A 15,030-nucleotide genomic window follows, 5' to 3' on the forward strand; every position below is an offset into this window, starting at 1 on the left:
TTTTATCATTTATAATTTAACACCATGTCTATTTTCTATAAGTCACTTAGTATACGTATTTAAGACCACTTCAAATCTTCTAAGCTGGGAACCTCTTGACATTATTGGAATTACGACCAAAAATGTCGCCAATGGTGAGAGTATACAACAAATGAATCAAGCATTGAAATCATTATAAGTTTATTATTTGTTTGTTTTTTGCTTTTGAACGTCAAATTAAAAAGGTCTATCAAATTAGCTGATTTTTATTTCAGTGAAGTTTTAATTCTAAGCAATGTAAGTAGACTGTTTTGATCAGAAGTTAATGGTTTAGGATTAAGTCGCACGAAATATATGCTTTTTTTCTCCTGAATTTCTTACGAGGGAATAATATATCAGGAAACTCGATATTTTATGTTTGGTTTAAGCCACATTAATTTTAAAGTATGAAAAAAATAAAAGATATATTGTTTCTTTTTGAATTTTGCGCAAAGCTACGCGAGGGCTATCTACGCTAGCCGTCTCCCTAATTGAGCAGTGTAAGACTAGACGGAAGGTAGCTAGTCATCACCACCCATTGCCAATCTTGGGCTACTCTTTTACCAACGAATAGTGGGATTGACCGTCACATTATAACACTCCCATGGATGAAAGGGCGAGCATCTTTGGCGCGACTGGGATTCGAACCCGCGACTCTCGGAATACGAGTCGTACACCTTAACACGCTTGGCCATGCCTTAAAAAGATATATTAAAAATTATATTTATAAGCGTTGAGTTTCGGTAAATCTATTAAGACTGTTTTCACCTGTCGGTGTATAAAGGTACTATTACTATCCTACGCATTTAATAGCCCGTGAACGTTCTAAGCAGTTGACAATCAGATTATTTGTTCGCTGCGGTTTTTCGTTTTGGTAAGATGTCAGCAGCTATTCAGTTTTCTTCCACACGACAGTATCCAGCAATCTTTCTCAGCTTTTCTTAATCTGTCTGGAAAGCAAATAGAAAAACGTGGAGCTTGGAACATTATTTCTGAATGTCTTAATATGCTTGTAACTGATCGCTTCAGAGTATTAAATCATTGAACCAAATCTTTCTTTAGATCACTATCTAATGTAAGTAAATTGATTTAGAAGCTGAAACAACACGTATTTGGCACTACACTACGTTAATATACAGGCATTGCCTCGAGAGGGCAAGGTTAGATTTTTTTTTATGTCGTAGAAAAAAATTACACGATTTTGCTAGTTTTGTCGTTAGGAGCGCTGCTTAATTTGGAATTGTAGGGAATGAAAACGGAAACGATTGGATTTTATAGCATCCATTAGTATGTATGTAAAAATACATTTCTGTGTCTAATCTTCGGATTGAAGGGTCCGAGGCTCGAGACGTCATGCTTCTAAACACGCTTCACACTATCATTTGTGGACGCCCACCCCCCAGTAGTCAAGCAGTGTGCCTACGGACTCACAATTGTAGAATCTGGGTTTCGATACCTGTTGTGGGCAGAGCATATATAGCCCATTGTGTAGCTTTGTGTTTGATTGCAAACAACAACAACAGTTGTGGACGTTTTATAAAACGGTCCGCCATGGCCAGGTGGATTAAGGCGTTCGAATCCCCGTCGCACCAAACATGCTAGCCCTTTCAGCCGTTGAGACGTTATAATGTGACGGCAAATCCCAATTTTCGTTGGTAAAAGAGTAGCCCAAGAATTGGCGGTGGGTGGTGATAACTAGCTTTAGCCTTACACTCCTAAATTAGGAACGACCAGCGCAGATAGCCCTCGTTTAGCTTGCGGGAAATTCAAAAACAAACAAACCTTTCTCACGGCAGCAATTCAAAATTAGAACATTTATACCTGAATCCACTGTTTTCCTAAGCTACTATTCAGTTTGAAAATTCTATTTTAATATTTTGGTTGTATGCGCTGGACACACTTTTAAAGCATAATTTTCTTATTTCATGTTCAAGGACAGATTAACTGAAGAAGCAAAAGAAACAGTTCCATAAAACGTTTTAGTTTGTCATAAACTTGTGAAGTCATATTGTTTTGTTGTTTTATTTTGTCTGTATTTTTAATATTTAGATATTGAATTACGCGTTTGTTGTTTGTTTGTTTTCTTCCTTCACATCAAAAATGCTTAAAAAAACATGGTTAGTTATTACATTAACGTTTTCGTTGTTACCAGCTGTCACATATTTGGTAATATCCGTTTTGAAATACCATTTGGTAGGATTAAACAAACATATTTTATTAACCCAATAACACAAGTACATGGCCCGGCGTGGCCACGTGAATAAAGGCGTTCGACTCGCAATCCGAGGGTCGTAGGTTCGAATCCCGGTCGCACCAAACATGCTCGCCCTTTCAGCCGCGGAGACGTTATAATGTGACGGTCAATCCCACTATTCATTGGTAAAAGAGTGGCCTAAGACTTGGCGGTGGGTGATGAAGACTAACTGCCTTCCTTCTAGTCTTACACTGCTAAATTAGGGACGCCTAGCGCAGAATACCCTCTTGTAGCTTTGCGCGAAATTAACAAAACCAATCACACGATGATTAAAGTGCGAATTGACCTTGACCTCGCCTGAATGTAGACAATTACACAATTTTAGGAAACTTAGTTTATTTGTAATTTGGATTAAGTTGAAAAGTCACAATTCCTTTCTATAGATTCTCTCAGGCTTTACGTAGCCAGGTGACTAGTACATTGTGTCATTGTAAGAGTAGCAGTCAACTTTCTCTTTTCGATCAGAGTAGCCCAAGAGTCGGTAAAGAGTGCTACTCAATAGCTCCCTCTAGTTTGTTATTTCAAAATTAGGGACGGCTAGAGCAGATGGACTTTACGTAGCTTTGCGCAAATATCCAAGAGAAACATAATTGGATCTGGTCAATGACTGTCTGATAGACTAAAAGGAACGCAACTATTTAACAGCGCCCACCTCCAATACGTAGGTTAATCTTGCCTAGGAATTCACTGTTGCTCTTATAACGCGCCCTCGATTCCAAAGTGCGTGAGCCCTCGAATTTATAATTAGAGCAAACTAATCAATAGACCACGCACATCTCTCGTCTCACAAGACACGAATCTATAATTATCTAATATTATTTATCCCGGGAATTCTCCGCTTCCGGTAAGACAGCGGTAAGTATAGGGATTTGCAACACTAAAATACAGGGTTCGATTCACCACAGTCGACAGTGCATAGTATATGATTTTGCTATAAAAAACACACAAACACATTTGTGAAGTTACGATTAAAAATCAGCTCTGAATCAGTTCTGAATCAGCTCTCACCAAATAATTCGCAATTGAAAAAAAAAGTGTTGAAATACAAGCTTAAAATATCACAGATGAGAAATTTCAGGTGATTCTGTTTATCTGTTTATGTATGTAATCAGTGACTCTGTTTATCTGTTTATGTATGTAGTCAGTTACTCTGTTTATGTATGTAGTCAGTGACTCTGTTTATCTGTTTATGTATGTAATCAGTGATTCTGTTTATCTGTTTATGTATGTAGTCAGTGACTCTGTTTATCTGTTTATGTATGTAGTCAGTGACTCTGTTTATCTGTTTATGTATGTAATCAGTGACTCTGTTTATCTGTTTGTGTATGTAGTCAGTGACTCTTCTAACTGTTTATGTATGTAATCAGTGATTCTCAGTGATGACGAGAAACCCACTTGTTGAGAAATTTATATGCAAAAACGGCTCGTTTGGGCTGAGAAAACACTTTTACATAGAAGAGCGAACAAGAAGGTCGAAACGTTGTTCGCTCTTCTATGTAAAAGTGTTTTCTCAGCCCAAACGAGCCGTTTTTGCATATAAATCAGTGATTCTGTTTATCTGTTTATGTATGTAGTCAATAACTCTGTCTAACTGTTTATGTATGTAGTCAGTGATTCTGTTTATCTGTTTATGTATGTAGTCAGTGACTCTGTCTTTCTCTTTATGTATATACTTAGTGATTCTGCCTATCTGTTTATGTATGTTGTCAGTGATTCTGTTTATCTGTTTATGTATGTAGTCAGTGATCCTGTTTATCTGTTTACGTATGTAGTCAGTAACTCTGTCTAACTGTTTATGTATGTAGTCAGTGATTCTTTTTATCTGTTTATGTATGTAGTCAGTGACTTTGTCTTTCTCTTTATGTATATACTTAGTGATTCTGCCTATCTGTTTATGTATGTAGTCAGTGATTCTGTTTATCTGTTTATGTATGTAGTCAGTGATTCTGTCTCTCTGTTTATGTATCTTGTCAGTGATTCTGTTTATCTGTTTACGTATCTTGTCAGTGATTCTGTTTATCTGTTTACGTATCTAGTTAATGATTCAGTCTATCTGTTTACGTATCTAGTTAGTGATTCAGTCTATCTGTTTATGTAACTAGTCAGTAATTCTGTCTATCTACCTATACGACTAATCAATGATTCTGTCTATCTGTTTATTTATATAGTCAGTGATTCTCTCTATCTTCCTATGTATCTAGTCAGTGATTCTGTCTATCTACCTATACGACTAACCAATGATTCTGTCTATCTGTTTATTTATATAGTCAGTGATTCTCTCTATCTTCCTATGTATTTAGTCAGTGATACTGTTCATTTATGTAGTCAATAATTATGTCTATCTGTATAGTTGGTTCTAATTCCGTCAACCTATTTGTGTATCTAGTCAGCAGTTCTGTCTATCTATGTAGCTAACCAGTAATTGTATTTGTCTATCTATGTAACTAGCTCGTAATTTTATCTGTCTGTCTATATGTGTGCCTAGTTTGCAATTCTGTCTATCTATATAACTAGTCGGTGACTCTGTCTCTCTGTCAATAAAACTATTAACTCTGTCCGTCTGTCTGTTTAATCACTACGATAAAATAAACATATTTAGTAAACGATATATTTTTTTGAAAAGCAACAACCATCAAAGCTTCAGTTGTAACACACGAGTACAAAGGAAACATTTTTATGAAGTTGGATAAGGGTCGTACGGTAGCTTGCTATAAGGTAACTATAAACGGTGAGCACGTGATGCACAAGTATTTGGTGTCTCATTGCGATAAGAGCTCGTCACATACTACGTATCACTCGTTTCTTGAGACAAATCGATTTTTGTGCTGGTTCTGATTCGTTTATCTCTCTTGGAATGTTAAAACTGCAGCTTGGGTGATTTTCTTGTAGTCCAGATCTTTTGTAATAATAATGCGGTTTATAAACTCTCAATTTTGTTATTTGTACTGCTTACAAGAACTTATGAGTGAAATTAAAGAAGAATATGTATTAATATGTCAACCACACTATATTTGCCATATCCAGTGCCGATGAGGCCTTTCGTTCAATACCATGACTTAAATGGCTGAGCAGGATACAGAAAATGTTGTTTCAATAGAAATTAATTTTGTCAATTTGTTGTCAGTCGCCATTAAAATGCTGCCCAAAAGAAGTCGGTTACCATAGTTACCTGTAGTGTCATCCATGTCTCATGTTGTATGTGTGTGTGTCATCCAGATGATTAATAAATACACTCAGTATTCCGAAAATTGTTTAATTTCGAACACTGAATTCAAAGGAGGTCCAGTTCGATCTACACTTTGATCAACGTGTCTTGGTTTGGTTTGTATTTTGAATATCACGCAAAGCTACACAAGGGCTGTCTGCGCTAGACGTCCCTAATTTAGCAGCGTAAGACTAGAGGGAAGGCAGCTGGTCATCACCACCCACCGCCAACTCTTGGGCTACTCTTTTACCGACGAATAATGTAATTGACCGTCACATTATAACGGCCCCACGCCTGAAAGGTCGAGCATGTTTGGTGCGAAAGTGATGCGAACCTGCGACTCTCAGATTACGAGTCCAGTGTTTTAACCACCTGGCCATGCCTAGGCCTTAACAAGTCTTATTAGGGTTACACTGGTTTCGGATAATTCCACTCCTCATAAGTAACCCTGAACCAAAGAGAGGTAAACTGGACCCATATCACAGTGTAAAGTATCAAACATAGTATTAGTATGAACGTGCTTTGCAGTCAGTATGGAAATAGACCCATCATGGCCAGGTGGGTTAAAGCGTTCGATTCGTAATCTGAGGGTCGCGGGTTCACATCCCTGTCGCGCCAAACATGCTCGCCCTTTCAGCCGTGGGGCGTTATAATGTGACGGTCAATCCTACTATTCGTTGGTAAAAGAGTAGCCCAAGAGTTGGCGGTGGGTGGTGATGACTAGCTGCCTTCCCTCTAGCCTTACACTGCTAAATTAGGGACGGCTAGCACAGATAGCCCTTGAGTAGCTTTGTGCGAAATTCAAAAACCAAAACAAACATTTCCTTCTGAAGGAGAGATGCTACATGGTTCCACCAATCACCCATCTTTATTTCCTCCACATATATTATGGTTACTTCCATTAAACTGCTCTCATAAAAAAAAATCGAGACTAGTGGTCCGTTTCCAGGACCTTACGTCGATAAATACGGTAAACTGACCCCACGTTGTCTCAGTTTTAATGACAGATTCGAATCATATTTTGATTACGTGAGAAAGAAAGTGGTATATTTTTTAGTATGTATACCACAGAAGATATACGTAAAATGTTTTCTTAGACATACAGATATCGCTTCAATCTTTATACCATATAACCACGTTGCCAGATTAAAAGGGAAAAATAAAAAATAAAATGAAAACAATTCTAAATACAGGCTAATATACTTCGGTTTATTCACTGATATTAAAAAAAGTCGGTCAGATATTCATATGAGTAATGTTATGTCAAATATTTAGGTGTCGTTTTATTTGTAAAGCTACTGTGAATTAATCATAATAAAACGGCACGTTTTCAAAAACGCTATCGTGGTATAGAATGGGTGGCACGTGCCTTTTGAGTTCAGTTAGTGACGATGAATAGCTCCCCACGGTCGCGCATATAACTACAAGGTAAGACAAAACAAGGTTTCAGATGAACAGTTCTCCAATGGTCGTAAATATAACTACAAGGTAAGTCAAATTAAGGTTTCAGATAAACAATTCCCTTGTCGTTACTTACGTAACTATCTATAATAAAATTGCAAGACAAGTCAGTTGGAATTTTTAAATGTGGCACTTAATTTATTTATTGTTTTATTCTATTTATTTTACTTGTTGTTCTTGTAAAATGAAAACTGAAACCTAACGGAATTCCATCTGCATCATTTTTGTTTTTTTCTTCTTAAGTAACATTTATAAGATTCAAATAACGTATTTTCTTTGTTGATTTAAGTGTGTGAAATTGTTGTGTTAGTTTACCGTAAATGTATGATATTTTCAAAGAAAATTTATTTTTCCCGAGAGTGAATTATCTTAATACAAAAAAAAAAAAAGTTGAAAATCTGGTAATTTCCTGAATTTTCTCTGTATTTCCTGTTCCATTTTGACAAGCATCACGTTATATGATAAACTAAAAATGTCATATTTTCTCGTGGCGAATAACGCTACCCACGTGACTGGCATTCCCATCAAACAGTATGAAAAGTTGTAGCCTCGAGCTACAATCTGACTTACCACTTGCGAAGATCATTGGCTACTTTCTTATACAGAGTGCAGCTTTACAGTTTCATTTCCTCTGAACAGACCAACTATTCTCTTAGAAGAATGACACAGAAGAATAGGGCACAAGAACAAAAGTGACTTAACAACAGGGGCGTAGATCCTGGGGGGATGGGGTATACATCCCCCCTTAATTTCAGGTGGGAAGTATGGTGCATACAATCATTCCCCCTACAGTTTGGTCTGTTGAATTGTTTATTGCATCACAGGCCTACAAATTGTGTGTTTGTTCTTGTGATTCTCGTGTTCTTACCAATCGAATTACATAATTAGGCCTAGATGTAGGCTTTTCAGTAGCCGAAATGTACATCTTTAATATAGGCGTGCTTCCAAGCTTTTCGATCTAAGCGATAGTTCGTAAGTATCAGTCAGTAGGCCTAAGTATACATGCAAGTATCGTGGTAACAAGATTACTCTGTGACTGCATGTTTACAGCTTTCAGGTTCACGTAATCAGAGATTACCAATTTGCAAATTGAACAGTTCACATAGGTGGTTGTAAAAATCATCCCCCTCATCGGGTGTAAAAAATCTACGCTCCTGCTTAACAACATTTTTTACCACGTGTCACGTGAAGGCTGCATGTACCTACAATAATTGATTTCTTTATAACAATTCTACACTAAAATAAAAAAGTAAAAACCACATAGTGTGCTTGGATATCACAAATATTATGCTATAAGAACGTTGGCCGAGCGTCATACAATGGTTAATTAGCCGGATACGCCTAGGGATGTGCAGATCCTTCATTCATGTTATGTTGCTGAGAAATAAATCTGTGCTTCGCTGTTACTGATAAGGAGAAAACTTTTCCACCTTCCTAAGTTATCTTCAGGTTAAGATGACCCATGAAGGTCAAAACGTTGTTCTCTCCTTATCAGTAAAAGTGTTCATACCCATACCAGCCGTTCTGAGATACATTTTTATTTCAAGTGGGTTTCTCGTCATCAAGAAAATCTGTGATTCGTTATTTAATCAGGTAAACGTAGTCTATTGGTTGGTAATGGATGTTGTTGACTAACTGCCATTTCTCTAGCCTGTCAGATCAAAACTATGGATCGTTAATCGTACAGTAACTTTACGCGAATATCCGATACAAAGCTAGGAAGAGAAATCGTACTACGCTCAGTGTAAGTGTGTTTATAAATTGTTTTTGTAAGACCTTACTTCACGTGTAAACATAACGTTGCTCAAAATAGGGTATTTTCCTTCTTTGTAAGCCTCCGCTAGTACAGCGGTATGTCTATGGATTTACAACGCTATAACCAGGGGTTCGATTCCTCTCGGTGGGCTCAGCAGATAGCCACATGTGGCTTTGCAATAAGAACACACACCTTCTTTGTAAACAGTCGTAAATGTGTCGTTTTCGGGATGGACGTTTTGCCATTGTAATCAAATAATTGGTTCTTTGTAGTAGCACTTACAAATAACGTGTTTCGTATCGCCAGCCGTCATAACGTAACAACACTTATAAATAACATGTTTCGTATCGCCAGCCGTCATAACGTAACAACACTTATAAATAACATGTTTCGTATCGCCAGCCGTTCTGACGTAACAGCACTTATAAATAACGTGTTTCGTATCGCCAGCCGTCCTGACGTAACAGCACTTACAAATAACATGTTTCGTATCGCCAGCCGTCATAACGTAACAACACTTATAAATAACATGTTTCGTATCGCCAGCCGTCCTGACGTAACAACACTTATAAATAACATGTTTCGTATCGCCAGACATTGTGAAAGATTGAACAGATATGGTGATAATTACTTTCACCTGAATTATACTTGAAACTTCGCAACTAGAACGCCGGGCGTGGCCCAGTGACACACGTTTCAATGCTGTTAATGCGAGTATTGACGGTTTGCGTCCATTAAAAAGCACTTTCTTCATTTTGAAACCGTGGTTACACCACAAGAGTAACGGTCAAATTCCACCAATCGGTCAGATGAGAGTAACCCAAGAACTGGCGGGGGAAGAGATGATATTAACTTGCTGCCTCGCCTTCCGTCTACTATCAGTCTAACCTGTCGGTGCGGCTATACCCAAATAACCTGTAGCTCTGCGCGAAAATTCTCAAACGAACAAAATTCGTGAGTCTGGGTGAAAGTTTTTCTTGTTTCTTCTTAACTTTACGTTTCCAGCACGTTGTGTTTTCTTTTCGAAACTGCTTAACACGTTAAATTATTTCAATAATTTTATATTTTTCACTGTTTGCTTGTTTGTTTTCTGTTTTTTTATCCTACTTTACTCAGACGTTTTGTTTCCCCAATCTTTATAATCGCACCAAACATGCTCGCCCTTTTAGCCGTTGGAGCGTTATAATGTGACGGTCAATCTCATTATTCGTTGGTAAAGAGTAGCCCAAGAATTGGCGGTGGGTGGTGATGACTAGCTGCCTTCCCTCTAGTCTTACACCACTAAATTAGGGACGGCTAGCACAGATAGCCCTCGAGTAGCTTTGCGCGAATTTCAAAAAAAAACAAACAGTCTTCATAAACGATCGGCCGCGGTAAGTCTAGGTATTTACAACGCTAAAACCAGGGTTCGATTTCTCTCGGTGGACTCAGCAGATAGCTTGACGTGGCTTTGTTATAAGAAAACAACAAACAAACAAACTAACCAATAATGAACGAGGTTAAGCAACTCCATTACTAACAGTTCATAAGTTAATTCACTGATGGTAACAGTTTATTCCCCGTATGTAGGTCCCGACGGGGCGGTTTCCAGTTAACAACATATGCACTAAAGAGGACGCCAGATGATAGACCCAGCATCTTTCAGGACAGGTAGACGGACAGCTGCCTAATCAGTTGTTTTCCTTTGAGAGGAGAATTCTATATAATATACATATAATATATACGTTTCGGAGTTCTGCTTATCAGTTATATCTCCATTTCTGTATGACGTATAGAACCTACTGCAATCCTTTCATTCAACAATAAGTACAGAGACAACAGAAACGTAAGAACTATATGTCATATTGGACATTTCGAAAGCAATCACAATTGCACGTGCATATTTTGTAATTTTCGACAAAACGTCTAAACTGATGACGTCAGGCTAGTTTTTTAATAATGGTACAAAGTGAAAAGTCAACCAGTTTGATGCTTTCTGATTTCAACCAATAATAGTGAGCAGGGTGCAACTTCACCAATCATAAGATGTGATGCTTTCTGATTTCAACCAATAATAGTGAGCAGGGTGCAACTTCACCAATCATAAGATGTGATGCTTTCTGATTTCAACCAATAATAGTGAGCAGGGTGCAACTTCACCAATCATAAGATGAATTTTTTTATAAAGCGGCCTGGCATGGCCAGGCGAGTTAAGGCGTTCGACTCGTAATCTGAGGGTCGCGAGTTCGAATCCCCGTCGCACCAAACATGCTCGCCCTTTCACCCCTGGGGGCGTTATACGTGAGGGTCAATCCCACTATTCATTGGTAAAAGGGTAGCCCAAGAGTTGGCGGTGGATGGTGATGACTAGCTGCCTTCTCTCTAGTCTTACACTGCTAAATTAGGAACGGCTAGCACAGATAGCCCTCGTGTAGCTTTGTGCGAAATTTAAAATAAACAAAATTATTTTTTTAAGCCATGTACTATTTTCGTGATTTAAAAAACAGACAGATATTAGCTCATACAATCAAGAGGTAAGTATCAGATTTTCAGTAATTACTGACTTAAAAATAACATCACGTCCACATCATTTCTCAACCTGTCAAGGTACATAACAACCTCCACCCACACAAACACTAGCACATCCAAGTGTCTGCAAACTTACAACACCAGATACAGGGTTTCTATACCCGAAGTAGGCAAAGCACAGATACCCAGGTTTGTTCTTACTCCAAACAAACAAACCTTATAAAGCTCAGCTCGTTGGAAAATCTACATATTTAGTAAAAAAAAATATTTATTTCTAATTTCCGATTCACGCAGCGTTTCAAAATTGTTTTTCACATAGAAATTACATAAAATTCCCTTTATAAGTATCGTGTTTTGTAACGTCAGTCGCTTATTCGTGCAGTGTTCACCAGAGAAAGTAGAGAGTTGTGTGAAACGTCTTTGGATATGACATGTAATATATAACTGGTTCTTTCTGTTGCTTGCTGTAAACGTTCTTAATACAAACAGACCACATTCGTGATGGCACACCAAGCGTGTTTTGTGCCATCTTATGTTAGCTTACTTTATCAGAAAATAACCACAACTTAAATGCTAAAAAAATACCCTTTTAATACTCTTTTGTAGATAAAAACATTTACCCACGTCCAATATTTTAAAACAAACTTATGAGAGAGTCGTGTCCTAAAAAAAATATTACACTTTCAACCAGTATTCGAATTATATTTTAGACTTTAGAGAGATCAAGTGTTACAACGGATACATGTTTAAAATTCATAGAGTAGCTATTAATAGATAACAATCATGGAGGCTCCTTGTTTGCCTTTACAAACACGTACCCACAGTTCAAAGCAAAGACATTGACAACTTCGCCAACATAGAAATGTTACATAAAGATCCTTACCCCCCAGGGGCAATTGTATCTTATGAAGGGTCTATACCCACCCCGAATATCTCAGTATTTTAAACTCTGTTTTCAGAGGGTTATCTGTTTCTAACCGTGTCTTCTTTCTTTCGTTATACAATTTGTCAGCAGTCTAAACCTGTGTTTGAGAGTAAATAATTCACGTCGAAGATCTCGCCTGCTAGACACACCCATTATTGATTTGGATCCATGTTGATCCTTTGGTTCAACAATACTCTCGCCCTAACAGTGATCTGTTAAAATTTTATAGAGTATTATCTCACGTATTTAAAAACCATCCTACAAGGTGGTTACCGCGAGTGGATTTTCGAAATATATGACAGCGTACAGCCCCGAAACCAGAAATATATATATATATAGACAAGCTGAAATACCCATCAACATGAAATATTTGAACTTAACTGAAACAGTATACATTTAATAGCAATTATATGTTTCAAAGTAACTTGAACACAAACTTTATATCAAAAATTTAAAATAATAACAAAATGTCTTCATAAACAACATTTACAGTTTGTTTTCCATCTACCAATAAATAACAACTTTGAGGTGATCCAACATTCTACATCTCGGTGACTGTGAGGAAAACATGATTGTTTGAGAAACAATCCAGTGATTTTGACCTTGAATCCCTCCAGAATATTAAACATTCTCTCAAACGTCAATCTATCAAGATTGTCTGAGTTTGACCGAATAGGCTTGGAGTAATTAACCAACAGGTTTTACAAAATAGAAACAGGGTTGAGTTCAATTATAGCCCCTTAGGAGATTCCTCATAGTCCTTGGTGTTTCCAAACAAATTTTGATTGAGATTGGCCTGGTAGGGTCAGAGGGGCCATGGTGAAAACAAACACATATTTTAAGTTTATATGTCATTACAGAAGCTAATGTTAAAATATCATTTTAGGCCCAGCTAGTGGTTGTGTCCCTCAAATCACTGTCCAAGATGAATTCTTGTTCAGCCTGACTAAACGAAAAGCCTCTTGGGTAGTGACTTGTGGGAAACAAAAGACAGATCTAGTGCACTATTTGTATACGCCTCTGATTTAGCATCAACTGGCAAATAAGAAAGAATGTGGGGAAAATATATCTACAGATTTGAATGAGAAATATTTTAGTTGAAATTCGTGAGGTGACAACAAAATGTGTCGTTCTGACCCAGAACCTTCATTGAATTTATCATGGTTTAGCTCAGTGGTTCCCAACCTTTTTTATGCTCCGCACCCCTAAAAAAAATTTTAATATATTCTCGCACCCCTCACAGTAATTATTTATTTAAGAATAAAGGTGAAGGTGGCCAAAACAAACGCTATCTCGCCTCCCTTGTTAGGAACCACTGGTTTAGCTCATTGGTAGCTATGGATAGGGTGTAGCGAAATATTGTTACATTAGATTTATGTGATATCCAATCCATTTGTTTTTAGTGTTGAAAGTTCCCCTAAAAGGAAAGCTGTTAAAAGTAGCTATTAAATCACAGATATCAACGTCGTAATTTGATTTTTTTTTTAAATCAAGGGGTGAGAACATTGTAAACAAATAAATAGAGATATTAATACACTACCAAGTTTTTATTATCGATGGCGGTTTATTTCACGTTAGTATAATACGTAAAATCCCCAAACACTAGCAACAAATGTCTTAGTTTGGAGACAACAGTGGGCCTCGGATAACGATACGTTTAGCTCATATGACAAAACGTAGAAATCACAAGAGAACCGTGATAAAAGTGCGTTCCGTCTTCGCTACGAATTAACTTTGCTAAGAATCGTAGAAGACATAAAAGACGTGAGTTTGTCTCAGGTAAGTGATGCTAAGCGCGTGAAACAAAATATTCTTGCATTGTGACAAAAAATAACACACTTATCAATGTCCCTGCGATATGTAAATAAATACTAAAGTTATTGGTAATTACGTCTTCTGTCAACTAACTTATAAAATAAAACCGCTGAATTTTTAATAGGCAACGGACAGAGGGTACTTTTAACACAAGGGACATGGTTTAATGAACAGTGGGCCGAACTGTTATTCCGGTACTTGTTTCGCTACCGCAAAAACTTGTGCCTTGATGCATAATAAGGGTGACAGTCACTTCAACAGTTCTATTACAGTTGCACAGCAGTGGGAGTTGTTGACAAGCTAGTTGTGGGTCCAAAATTAGGAACAAGCGCGGATAGCCCTTCTGTAGCTCAGCACAATTACCTGAAACAAACAAAAAATTGATGCGGTTCTATTAAACAATTTTACTCCCCGAGTTAAAGAAATATAGAATCAACTGACCTTTAAGTAAAAATTAGGTCACTTTATTTAATCTTTGACAAAATTCTGTACCTAGATGAGCAGTGTATCAACGTATTTGTTCATATTTAAACTTGTTAATTAATAAGGATCTATAAAAGGTAAGGTAAATGCCAGATGTTTTTTTAATGTCAATTTTGTAGTAATATATAACAATGTAAAGAGATATATATATAAAAGTACCTAAAGCGTTGTGTAACGGTGTTATTACCATAATGAGTTTATTACAAGTTCAATATTATAATATATTCGTAATAATAGTTAATAGGAAGTCATATAAGTGAAACATAGAGACAGGAACATAACCCTCTGCAAAGTGCTTAATAAGCAGTAGTAGCGCCATCTGTTAGTTAGATATGAATATACTTTGACATTAGTAAGTTTCTGTTCTAATTTCTTATTTTCATGGTATTAGTTTCTCTGTTATTATTTTTGTTTTGCACTAACTTCACTGATTATGTTTTACTTTATGCTGTGTAACAATATTGTAATGCATTGTATTTGTATTTTGTTCCACTAGAAGGTTTTTCTTTATTTGTGTAATAAATTGAACATTATGTTCTATTGCATCGTTTTGTTTCTTTCAACTTATTATTTTTTTCACAATATGTTACCAATTTACGTTAAAC

The 15,030-nt window shown here is 36.9% G+C and overlaps 1 protein-coding gene across 1 annotated transcript in view; it reads left to right on the forward strand.

The window, feature by feature from the left end:
• Positions 1–11,797, forward strand: part of LOC143227981 (uncharacterized) — a 36,325-nt gene extending 24,528 nt beyond the window's left edge. Inside the window, exon 3 of the mRNA XM_076459332.1 lies at positions 10,264–11,797. Within this exon, the coding sequence (XP_076315447.1) occupies positions 10,264–10,289 (26 nt within the window). The 3' untranslated portion in view covers positions 10,290–11,797. The remainder of the gene's footprint in view (positions 1–10,263) is intronic.
• The last annotated feature ends 3,233 nt before the right edge of the window (positions 11,798–15,030 follow it).

This window comes from Tachypleus tridentatus, chromosome 10, assembly GCF_004210375.1.
Source record: "Tachypleus tridentatus isolate NWPU-2018 chromosome 10, ASM421037v1, whole genome shotgun sequence".
Lineage (NCBI taxonomy): Eukaryota > Metazoa > Arthropoda > Merostomata > Xiphosura > Limulidae > Tachypleus > Tachypleus tridentatus.